General features: G+C 36.3%; 1 protein-coding gene across 1 annotated transcript in view; it reads right to left on the bottom strand.

Annotated features, from left to right (window-relative positions):
* The window catches only part of SPAG17 (sperm associated antigen 17), a 221,169-nt gene that overhangs the window by 44,954 nt on the left and 163,393 nt on the right, over positions 1-12,822 (bottom strand). The window contains exons 28-29 of the mRNA XM_041754035.1: positions 12,123-12,282; positions 3,040-3,257 (exon numbers count right to left, since the gene is read on the bottom strand). Of these exons, the coding sequence (XP_041609969.1) occupies positions 3,040-3,257; positions 12,123-12,282 (378 nt within the window). The remainder of the gene's footprint in view (positions 1-3,039; positions 3,258-12,122; positions 12,283-12,822) is intronic.

The following is a 12,822-nucleotide window of genomic DNA, read 5'->3' as shown; positions in this document are numbered from 1 at the left end:
AGAGAGATGCTTTGCCTGATCCACAGAGTTTCAGGGTAGCTGCATCCAGTGACTGAATAAGGCAGGGGTATACCAGTCTTGTTCCTGCTACCAGACTTGGGACACTAGGGCAGGGGATCCTGGCTCTGGAGCTGCTGCCAGTTGGCTGAGGCTTTGTCGGGTCTGTGCCAAAGCACAGCTTCTCCCTCTGCCTGTTTATGCTTCCTTCCCCTTCTTGCACAGATGGTGTCCAACTGGCAATAACAGTATTGCAAAGTATGTAATACATATTTCAATTATTGAATATTTTCTAACTTGGTACATCCTAATTGTAAGGAACACAATATTTCACTGAAGAGTCCAGATGGATGTGACAAAAGGTCAGTTAACTGTGTTTTGACTCAATATCTAGACCTGATAGAAGCAGGTGATAATTGCCTTTTTATCTCTTTATAGTAGGCAGAAATCACTATCTATGAGAGAGAAAAATGCATGATGTTCATCATTTTAGGTTCTTATCATTGGAACTCTCAGCCAATGTGTATAATGAGAAGTCCTGCTAAAGAATATAGCTGTTGAGAGCATGAACCTTGGAGTAAAGGCACTTGAGTTCAAATCTTATCTTCAAGGATGGCTCCATGACTTAGGCAAGTGGCTTAACTTCTCTGTGCTCTAGTCTCATCTGCAAAATGAAGGCAGCACTAGTATCTTCTTCAGGGATATTATGTGGATTAAGTGAGATAATGTTGATAAAGTGATTAACACTTAGTCAGTCATCAAGTTAGCAAGGATTAATACTAATTCTTTATCCAGTAGAGACATTTACATATTATTATTTAGAATTATTCAAACATTTCATAATACCACATAACACTGATACTTTCTGATCACTATATGGTGGGAAGATTATTATTCTCGGTGGGATAAGAACACAGTAGTAAGAATGTTACTGAACATCTGATAGTTTTGGGTCTGGCACTAATCTTCTTAACTATTTCAGGTAAGGACCATTATCTCCATTTTGTAAATAAGGAAAACCAGATTAGAAGCTTGTTGAAAGTCATTCAGCAGTAGGGACTGTGGCTGGGATTCAAACCAGATCTGTGTCACCATAAGAGCATTACCCATGCCTCTTATTTAGTGATACTTCACATCAGGTGTTTAAAAAAAAGTCCATTTTCAATTTTCTTTCATATGACCATGGGTTTTCTTGGCCCTTATTTCCCTATTGGCTAAGCACACAGGATCTGGAATGCTACCTTGGGATCCACATTCTTACTGTCCTACTTGGCTGTGTGCTTTGGGAAAACTATTTAACCTTTCTGTTTTTGCTTCATCTGCAAAATGGAACCAACATTAGTCTGTTGTGAGAATAAAATGAGAACAGGGTTTGGCAAAAAAATGAGTGCTCAGTAAATACTGTTATTGCTGTTGTTTCAATTATTCTGTTAGGTGTCTGATGTTCAATGAATGCTTGAATCCAAGCTCTTGGATGTTGGTTCATGCTTCCATAATGGTGATAAGTAATAATAAGGGAAATTGAGCATTATTAAGAAATATTAATCACATTTGAATATTAAGCCAAATAATCTACATCAGAGGCTGAATGAAAGGCAGTTATTTGAAGTGACCAGAAAACCTTCCTGAGATGATATGTACTTCGAATCTCACAAAAGATGCAACTAGCAAACAAGGTAAGAGATTACAAAATTATTTCAGAAGTACACCAAAGAAGAAAGGAAAATACATTTGGTTAGGTAATATAATTCATTTCAATACCATGAAGTAACTTTGCTTTTGACCAGCAGCACATGGCTATAAACAAGGGTGGGAAGTCCTGAAACATGATATAAGGCACCACTCTGTCCTGTTGTTTACATTCAGAGGGTGCCACAAAGCTCCATGTGAGATGTTAGAGGAATAACTGAGGATGGAAAGAGCTCAGTTTTCAGTCACCTACAATAGCTTCTAATCAGGATCCAGCACTTCCTGGATGTACACTCTTGCCCACATTACCTAACTTCCTAAGGCCCAATTTCCTCATCCGTGTAATATAACATTCATTGGTGCAGAACCTGAATGAGATAATGTACACAAAACACAAAACCCCTAACAAAAAACCTGGTACATTAAAAGGTGCTATTATTCATCCCAAGAGTTTTGATTCCACATCATAAGCCAAACTATTCTTTTCTTTTTTAAAAAGAGGTTTTTATCTATCTATCTATCTATCTATCTATCTATCTATCTATCTATCATCTATATCTATCTATCTATCTATCTATCTATCTATCTATCTATCTATCATCTATCATCTATCTATCTATCTATCTTAGAGAAAAAAGAGAGAGAGAAAGAATAGGGGGAGGGACAAAAGGAAAGGGAAAAAGAGAGAATCTCAAGCAGACTACTTTCTAGCACAGAGCCCAATGTTGGGGCTCAATCTCACAACCCTGAGATCATGACCTGAGCTGAAACCAAAAGTTAGATGCTTAACTCACTGTGCCACCCAGGTGCCCCCTAACCATTATTTTCTATACCACCCATTTGTCACTTATTCTTAGGCTACAAATAAAGTCTTTTGTATTCTTGCTCTGTAATGTTGACAAATTATTGAATTATTTAATGTGAGCACCTCCTTAAATATACCATACATTCTTTGAAGTCACGGATTATAAGCAAATTTCTACCATTCATTTCAGCTGCACACAGAGAAGTAGAAATAAAGTGTAGCCCCTCAACTCCTAGAAGATAAGACATACACACAAACACATTCAACATAAAAAAATACATGACACAATTAATTTTATATATCTTAAATGTGGTATAGATATTCACACTCTGTTTCTCATTTCAAAAATTAGATTTCATGGTACATTATACTAATCAAATAAACCACAAGTGTTTTTGTGTTTGGGAAGATGGATCAATCTGTTCATCCATCTACCCACTATTTACTAAAGAGTTACAGAAAATTAATTACTTCAGGCACTCTTCTATGTGTTGTTTCAGAACTCTAAAGATTTATAAAATTTTGCAATATACAATATTTTGCCATACCGTTCCATTGACAGGATCTGTGGTCTTAAAGGATAATAATGGGGTCATGTCTGTTATTCTTTCTACTCCTTTGGTGCCAATCCGTTTTCCTTCTGGTGTGGTTGTAAACCAGGTGCCTACATGAACCTCCACTGGAGTTACTGTTTGAATTGTCTCTGGGGGAGGATCATGGCTTTCATTCTTATGCGCCATTGATGACTGATTTTTGTGACTTTTTCCTGCAGAAGTTCAAGTAAAATCAAACACAGCATAACTATAATATAAATTATATAAACTATTCATAAAGTTCTTTTTTAAGATTTTATTTATTCATGAGAGTCAGAGAGAGAGAGACGCAGAGACACAGGCAGAGGGAGAAGCAGGCTCGCTGCCGGAAGCCCGACATGGGACGTGATCCCGGGTCTCCAGGATCATGCCCTGAGCTGAAGGCAGACGCTCAACCACTGAGCCACCCAGTTATCCCCATATTCATGAAGTTTTTTTTTTAATTTTTTTAAATTTTTATTTATTTATGATAGTCACAGAGAGAGAGAGAGAGAGAGAGAGAGAGACATAGGCAGAGGGAGAAGCAGGCTCCATGCACTGGGAGCCCAACGTGGGATTCGATCGTGGGTCTCCAGGATCGCGCCCTGGGCCAAAGGCAGGCGCTAAACCGCTGCGCCACCCAGGGATCCCTTCATGAAGTTTTAATACATCATAAGCTACCTCAGACACCGTGGCATAGAAATTCTAGGTGGTATTCATCAATTATATTATTTCTCAAGTAGGAAAAGATATCTGGTTATGGATACCTTAATCTTTGCCCTCGAACCTTGGCTGGATTCCCACCATGTCTCCCCATATAGACACGTGCATACACAGCTCAGTCCATATGGCACAATATCTACAATACCTATTCTGGTCAATTTCTGTATACTTTGGAGTCTTGCTTATAGCTTCCTGGATTTCAGATTTGAGGCTCTCTACACTAGTTTTTAAAGCCTACTTTGGCTCCCTACCTCAGATTCCTTCTTTTAAGTTACTGAACTCTAGCATTTTACAGTATTTCTAACTCTTCATTCCCCTAATTTTGTCATTTGGTTAGTCATAATTAGGAGATAGCTTTCTTCAGCCCTGGATGTGGAGAACTTTACCAGTAAGGCATATATCTTTAGTTTCTCATTAGGGGAGAGGATTTGTACAGTTCAACTTCTATATTGATAATCATCTGATGCATACCTCCTCCCAATCCTTCCCCATCACCATCTATTTGGAAAGGAATCTAGAACTGGAAAAGCCCTCATGGAACTCTGTGAATAGTATCTCAATCCCTCTATCAGAATAGATTTGCTCCATTTCTATAAATAATGATGAGATTTGCTAGTGTTATCAAAGCTCAATGATGAGGTAAATTCAGACCCAGAAGCCAATTACAAACAAAGAGAGTGAAGGACTGTTAACTCTAAGATTCCTCAGATTCAGAGTATGAAATGTGCATCAGAGCATGGATCTTGGCCAAGGATGCAGACTTAATTAATGGGAAGAGCCCAATAAGATAGATGCATGAAGCTAAGCCTTATCTTTGCCCTAAGATTTAATTTGGACATATTTCTATTTCCAAAGCATTAAAAGAGAACTGATAGATCTATAGAAATTATTTAGAATGACTCTCAGAGTGTCAAATTAATAGAAATAATAATAAAAAATAATAAAAAGAGAGGCCAAAGTTTCTAATATATGCTTAATAGTAAATCTATAAAAGGAGGAGAAAAAAATGGAACAGAAACAACATTTTAAGAGGTAATTATTGAAAGATACTAATGAAAGATACTAATGAATGATTCAAGAATCCCAATTTATTCTCACTTGGATAAATAAAAAGAAATCTACAACTAGCTAAATTGTATTGAAATTATAATAAAAAAAGAAAAGATTTTCAAGGCAGATTATCTTCACAGCAACAATTAGACTGAAAGCCAACTTTTCAACAGCAACACTGGAAGCAAGGAGACTATAGAGAATTTTTGTCACTATGTTGGAGAGAAAACACCTATTAACCCAGAATTCTGTATTCAGTGAGATTATCATCCAAGGATGGGGACAACATAAGACATTTTTCAGAAAGTATCTGTTATACAATAGATAGATTAGAAATTCTGATTAAAACACAAAAATTCAGGAAAGACAATTATCATATGATCTCACTCATATGTGGCATATCAGAAACAGTGTGGAGGATCATAGGAGAAAGGAGGGAAAACCAAATAGAAAGTAATCAGAGAGGGAGACAAACCATGAGGAACTTAACTATAGGAAACAAACTGAGGAGTGCTGAAGGGGAGGTGGGTGGGGGGAGTGGGTAACTGAGTGATGAGGATTAAGGAGGGTACATGATACTCAGATAATTATTCCAGTTTCACATTTTGTGTAGACAGAGGCTAAAAGTTTAAAAACTTTTGAATTACTTAGGCAAGTTGGCTGGCTGTTAATTGTTATACTGTAATACAACTAGGGGTTTTGATAGATCACAAGATGACGAAAACAGTAGTATTCAAATGATTTATAATGTCTACTTAATGATTTATAATAGAGCTTATTTTTCTTTAAAAATACATAAATTTTAACTGGAGAAATGAAAACTTTTCCGATAGGGATGCCCAGGTGGCTCAGGTCATGATCCTGGGGTCCTGGGATCGAGTTCAGCATCGGGCTCCCCATAGGGAGCCTGCTTCTCCCTCTGCCTATGTCTCTGCCTCTCTCTGTGTCTCTTATGAATAAATAAAATCTTTTAAAAAATTTTTAAAAAAGGATGGTACATTATGTGATGAGCACTGGGTTTTATATGCAACTGATGAATTATTGAACTTTACAACTGAAACTAATAATATACTATATGTTGGCTAATTGAATTTAAATTAAAAAATAAAAGACAAAAATTATCAAGCTGAATTTTTAAAATATTCTCCTGTAAGTTGGCTCACAAGAGACATATTTAAATATAAATCACAGAAAGTAAAATAAAGTATGAAAAAGTTATATTGTAAAGGGGTGAAATAATAGCTAGTATAGCTATAGTAATACAAGCAAAGTAGCCATTAGGACAAAAGACCATCCTAGAACAAAAAAGCCATTGGATACTGATAAAAAAAAGTTAAATGTACTATAAAGATATCTAAATCTGTAAGGATCTAAAATCAGGGGATCCCTGGGTGGCGCAGCGGTTCGGCGCCTGCCTTTGGCCCAGGGCGCGATCCTGGAGACCCGGGATCGAATCCCACATCGGGCTCCCGGCACATGGAGCCTGCTTCTCCCTCTGCCTGTGTCTCTGACTCTCTCTCTCTCTCTGTGACTATCATAAATAAATAATAATAAAAAAAAATTAAAAAAAAAGGATCTAAAATCACATTTTCAAAGCATATAAAGAAAAATCTTACAGAACTATTAAAAAGATATATTAATTTCAGAAATAAAGATTAAAATTATAAGGAAGATAACACTGGATAGACTCTTCTACCCTTATTTAAACATACTTCTGCTGAATAAATTGATATAGTAGATTAAAAATATCTGTGAATTTATACAATAGAGGTTGGGAAATTTGACCTGTAGAGCAAAGATGCCTTGCTCTGCATTGTTATAGTCTGTGAAGCAATACTTCTTTTGATATTTTTACATAATCAAAAAGTCAAAAGGATAATATTTTTTGATACATGAAAATGATATGAAATTCAAGTTTCAGTGTCCATAAATAAGTTTTATTTAAACATAATACACCATGCTCACTTGACTATGTATTGTCTATGGCTATTTTCATGTTATAATGGCAGAGGTGAGTAGTTGTGACAGAGACAATATGGCTCACAAAGTCTAAATAAAATATTTACTATCTATCCTTTGGCAGAGAAGTTTGCTGAACTTGGAAATAGATTGGGCAACGCAACTAACAGTTTTGATCTAAAGGTTATAAAGAGGACACTACACTCAACTAACTGCAAGATACATGCCCTTTTGAATCATACACAGGCTTTTTTAAACACTTGCCCATATTTGAGGCTATACATCATGTTTCAACAAATTTCAAAAAATTGGTTAAAAATCAATTATTAGGGATGCCTGCATGGCTCAGCGGTTGAGCGTCTGCCTTCAGCTCAGGGCATGATACTGCAGTTGCGGGAACGAGTCCTACGTCGGGCTCCCTGCAAAGAGCCTGCTTCTCCCTCTGTCTGTGTCTCTGCTTCCCTCTCTCTCTGTGTCTCTCATGAATAAATAAATAAAATCTTTTTAAGAATCAATTATTAAAAAACCCTAGAAACACTTCATAGTTTTGGAAATTTACAAACATATTTAAATACCTTGTGGGTCAAAAAGGAAGTCATTCTGGAAATTAGAAAGTATTTAGAGCTAAAAAATAATGAAAATACTAAATGGTATTTCTTTTGAGATGGGAGAAGCACTTCTGGAATGGCAAGAAAGGACCTTTACAAAGCCATCAGAACAGTAAGAATACTGGAAAAAAATTATCAAAATCAACTCTTTCAGAACTCTAGAAATAAACCAAAGAATTGCAACAATCAGTTGAGCCTCAATAAGAACAACTGCTTTGTGGTGTCATAACTTGCCCGGTTCTCATCCTCCATCTTCCCCTATCTCCAGCCCTGCAGTAGCCTTGAGAAACAGTAGCCTTGGAATCATAGTAGCTGTGAAAATCAACAGTGTGGCAGCCACTGGAGGGGAGCAGAGTCCTGGAATTCTCCCTAAAAGCCCCATTCCCAGGGACTCATCACTGTTTGACAGCTCTGAAAATTCCCTGAAAATCCTCACTCTGACCTGAGTCAGAATTCACTCATTGAAAGCAACCTCTTCCTGGGGCCTTTGTTGAAACTATCAGTGGCAATTATTCAGAATGTCTCAGGCAGCAGCAATAGTTGGGGGCAAACGAAAGGCTGGCCTAAAAACTTAAAAGGAAAAGAGAGAATGAGATAACTGTAGGACTTTGAAAAACTGACATTTTCCTGGGAATCTAGAAGGCCACATGCATATGCAGGATTGTACTCATGTCCAGGAAAGACCCAAGAAACACCGAATCTCTCAGGTCTGGCTGACCTTGAGGCTAAGGCTACTGTCTAAGCTGAAAGTGATGAAGAAATGCCCCAATAAGCACACAAATCCCCTTGGAATGGGGAGCCCATGGTTTGAGCATGTAAGGAAATCCCTGCCTAATCACTAGCTGACCACTAAGTTAACAGAACAGAGACTTTAGTAGCCACACATGACAAAAAAGAGAGACTTGCAAGAATAAGTTCAGGAAAGCAATAAACAAATTAAACAAACAGCAATAATAGCAACAATAACAAACACTGGGGGTTGGGTTCTTAGTTCCAAAGTTACTGCAAAGCAAAAAAGATTAGAATAAGAAAGTTCAGCAAGATTTCAAGATACAAAGCCAAAATTTTAAAAAAAATCAATTTTATTGGTATACACCATCAATGAACAATCCAAAAATAAAGAAAATAATTCCACTTATAAGAGGATCAAGAAGAATAAAACACTTAGGAAGAATTTAACAAAACAATTGTTAATAATAATTGTACACTGAAAACTATAAAAAAGTATTGAATGAAACTGAAGAAGACCTAAATAGAAAGGTATCCCAAGTTCATGAATGAGAGACAGTATTGTTAAGATGTCAATACTCTCAAAATGTATCTATATGTTCAGTGGGATCTCTATAAGAAAAATCCCAACTGCCCCCTTTGCAGAAATTGATAATCTGATCCTAAAATTCATACAAAAATGCAAGAATAGTCAAAACTATATTTTAAAAAATATGACAAATGTGAATGACTCAGACTTCCCAATTTCAAACTTACAAAGCTATAGTAACCAGGACAGTGAGATGTTGGCATAGGATAAACACATACATCAGTGGAGCAGGAATAATAATCTAAAAATAAACTTTAACATTTGTAGTTAATTGATTTTTGACTGAGTGCCAACCAAGTCAACGGGGGAAATAATTGTCTTTTTAATAAACTCGAAAGAATGATTTTGGACCCCCATTGGATATGTCTCATATCATATAAAAATTATATAAAAATGGATGTAAAAACCCCAAATGCAAGAGCTAAAAATTTAAGACTCTTAAGAAGAAAATACAGGAATAAATCTTTGTGATTTTGGATTATGCAATGACTTCTTAAATATAACACCAAAAGCATGAACAACCAGAGGGAAATAAAACCAGATAAATTGGACTTCAACAAAATGGACATCATGAAAAGACATCATCGGGAATGTGGAAAGATAGCCCAAAGACTGGGAGAAAATATTCGCAAATTATATATCTGATTTGTATCTGATCAAGAATTTGTATCCAAAATATGCAACGTATACTTTTAACTCAATAAGAATAAGACAAATAATCCATTAAAAATTGGGGAAAGGATTTGTTTTTTTTTTGTTTTTTTTTATAATAAATTTATTTTTTATTGGTGTTCAATTTGCCAACATACAGAATAACACCCAGTGCTCATCCTGTCAAGTGCCCTCCTCAGTGGGGAAAAGGATTTGAATAAGCATTTCTCCAAAGAAGATATACAAATGGCTACTAGGCACATGAAAAAGTATTTAACATCACTAACCATTAAGAAAATGCAAATCAAAATCAAAATAGGATACCACTTTATGCCCAGGAGAATGGCTCCGAACAGAAAATAACAGTGTTGGCAAGAATGTGAAGAAATAGGAATTCTCATCCATACTGGTGAGAATGAAAAATAATGCAGCTGCTTTGGAAAACAGTTTGCTGGGTGCTCAAAAATAGAAACAGAGTTATTATTCTAGCAATTCCATTCCTGGATCTTTACTCAAGAGAAGTGAAAATGTATGTTCACACAAAAACTTGTACAGAAATGTTCATGTCAACTTTATTTGCAATTTCCCCAAAGCGGAAACTACCCATTTGTCCATCAATTGATGAGTGGCTAAACAAAATGTGATGTATCCATGCAACAGAATATTACTCGACCATAAAAATGGAGTGCCAACACAAGTTGTAACATAGACGACCCTTAAAAATATTATGCTAAATAAAAGAAGCCAGTCACAAAAGGCCTTATATTGTATGCTTCTCTTTATATGAAATGCCCAGAATATGTAAATTCATGGTAACAGAAAGTAGATTGGTGGTTCTAAGGCCTTGAGTGGAGGGGAAAACAGAGTGTCAGCTCATGGGTACTGATTTTGGGGAGAGAGTGAAGGGAAAGATGATAAATAGAGCACGGGGGTGAAACTCTTCTGTATATTATTGTAGTGGTAGATTTACTACATTTGCATTTGTCAAAACTCTTAGAGCTATGCAACATGAAGAATGAACCCTAATGCAAACTGTGGACTTCAGTTAATAATAAAGTATTGATATTGGTTCATCAGTTGTAACAAATGTGTTTAAAACAGGGAAAACTGAGCCAGGTAGAGAGAAAGTGTAGGAGAATTCTGTACATTCTGCTTATTTTTTTCTGTAAACCTAAATTACTCTTAAAACATAGATTCTGTTATTATTATTATTATTATTATTTTTAAAATTATTTTTAAAGTGAATATGTCATCTTGAATGGATGGACTTTAAAGAAATCTGGAGCACACCGTGCTGGAGGTGGAAGCACTTTGGAACCCTGCTTGGCCCTAAGAGAAGTGGCTACTCTTACATCAAGTCCACTCCTATCAAAAAAGGAGGGGAGCTTTTGAGCTGGGAAGTTTGAAAGTCGTGAGGACGCTTTCATTCATTTCAACCAAGAACCTTTTGCTACTGTTAAAGGAAAGTCTATTTCACTAAATTTTGAGTAACCAAAAAGAGAATTCGGTTTGCCTCTATATAAGGTTACTGGTTACTGGGGAGGAGGGGGGATGTGTGTAACTGATGAATAAAGATTACATTTTGGTCTCAGATCACTTAAGTCATATGAGAAATTGAGAAAAATTTGCAATGCAGGTGCCCACACTCCAATCTCAGCTCTTAGTAGCTGAGAGAACTTGAGGAAGTTATTTAACCCCTCTGTGTCTCAATTTCCTTGTCTACAAAGTGGAATTATTAAAATATATATCATACGGGGATGTTCTGATTTAATACTTTAAAGTATTCAGAACTGTGCCTGGTACACAAACACATATCTCCTACTTATAAAGATCTCTTACAAATAAATATAAAAATAATGAACATTCCAGTAGTAAACCAAGAAAACGTGTGAATAGAAAATTCACAAAAAGGAAAAAACCTGCTAAATGTTTTATCTCACAAGTAATAAAGAAATGCAAATTAACAGAATAGTAAGATTATTAATTATCTATCAAATCAAATGGAATAAGATTAAAACAATAAGGAAATCCAACTTTAGCAAAGGTATGAGGAAGCAGATATTTTCTTACTGCTCTGGAAGTAGGGGTGTAAATCGAGAATATCTCTGAGGAGAGCAATTTCATAATTTAGGTTATGGCAGGTGCTACTGATTGCTTAATCAATCGTTACCCAACTTCTTTTTCCCCTTTCGTCTACTAGAAGTGCTATCTCCTGAAAAAAAATCCAGAAGTGATCAGACCCGTAAGTTCCCTAGCTAGCGCCAGGTCTAGTCAACGAGATGTATAAGGGAAAGTCAGCTGGTGGAGGAAAGGGGTGGAATCTGAAAATGTTTTCCTCCTTGATAAGAAGACACTTTAAATAAAATTCTCGTGTTCACTCTCTTTGCTTTTTGCTTTGACAGTTACAATATGAGAACCTCATGCCTAGAGCTGGTGTGCCTTCTTGCAGCTCAGAGAAAAAGGTCAAGAGAACTAAAGAGATGCCTACCTAGAACCTTGACATCATTCATCTGCTCAGCTAACCCTAAAACAGTAGCCCAGGCATTAGAGTTAGTGTCATATAAGAGTATATAAGGACACTTTTACTAAAAGAAAAAAGCAGTTCACAAAACAGTGTGCAATGCTGTGATTCCAATTAAAATGTATATATATGTGTACATGTGAGTATATATGAATATATTCATAGAAAAGATGAAAAGTATCGGAAGACTTATTAAATCCATTATAAATTGAGAAACTTCAGTCATCACCTTTCTTTGGGATGACAATCTCAGACGGTACTATTTCTGACTTCTGCTGAGAAACTGTGTCCATCAAATCTCCGCTGTGGGGGCTTGGTGGCATTTCAACAGGAGGACAAACAGGACCTGAATCAGGACTATTGCTCACAACACCATCTGCAAAGAGAATCTGATGGAAAAGTAAAAGTTCTTATATTTCAGAAGCCCGCAGAGACTGGTTAACATTTAACACTGCGTATCAAACTGACATAGATTAAAATTAATCCAAAGGAAAAATGCTGTTTGCATATTACAGGACGGTAGCTTTGGAGCTCAGAGACTATAGTCCCTTAATAACCAGGATGATGATATTATTTAATTATTTAATATTTTCCATTTACCTTCTATTTAGTTTCTTTTCTTTTTATTTCTTATCTTTTATTGGATTGACTTGAGTTTGTATTATTTTTTTAAATATTTGTTTTATTTTTATTTTCTCTATTTTATGCAACTGGAAAAATAGCCGCTCTATTTCAACTTCTATAACGACAACATTTAAAACTTTGCCACAGGGCAGCCCCGGCCGCTCAGCGGTTTAGCGCCGCCATCAAGCCCAGGGCCTGATCCCGGAGACCGGGGATCGAGTCCTGCGTCAGGCTCCCTGCGAGGAGCCTGCTTCTCCCTCTGCTTGTGTCTCTGCCTCTCTCTCTGTGTCTCTCATGAATAAATA

The sequence above is a fragment of the Vulpes lagopus genome, chromosome 5 (genome assembly GCF_018345385.1).
Source record: "Vulpes lagopus strain Blue_001 chromosome 5, ASM1834538v1, whole genome shotgun sequence".
NCBI lineage: Eukaryota > Metazoa > Chordata > Mammalia > Carnivora > Canidae > Vulpes > Vulpes lagopus.
This window is presented reverse-complemented; position numbering and strand designations above follow the sequence as displayed.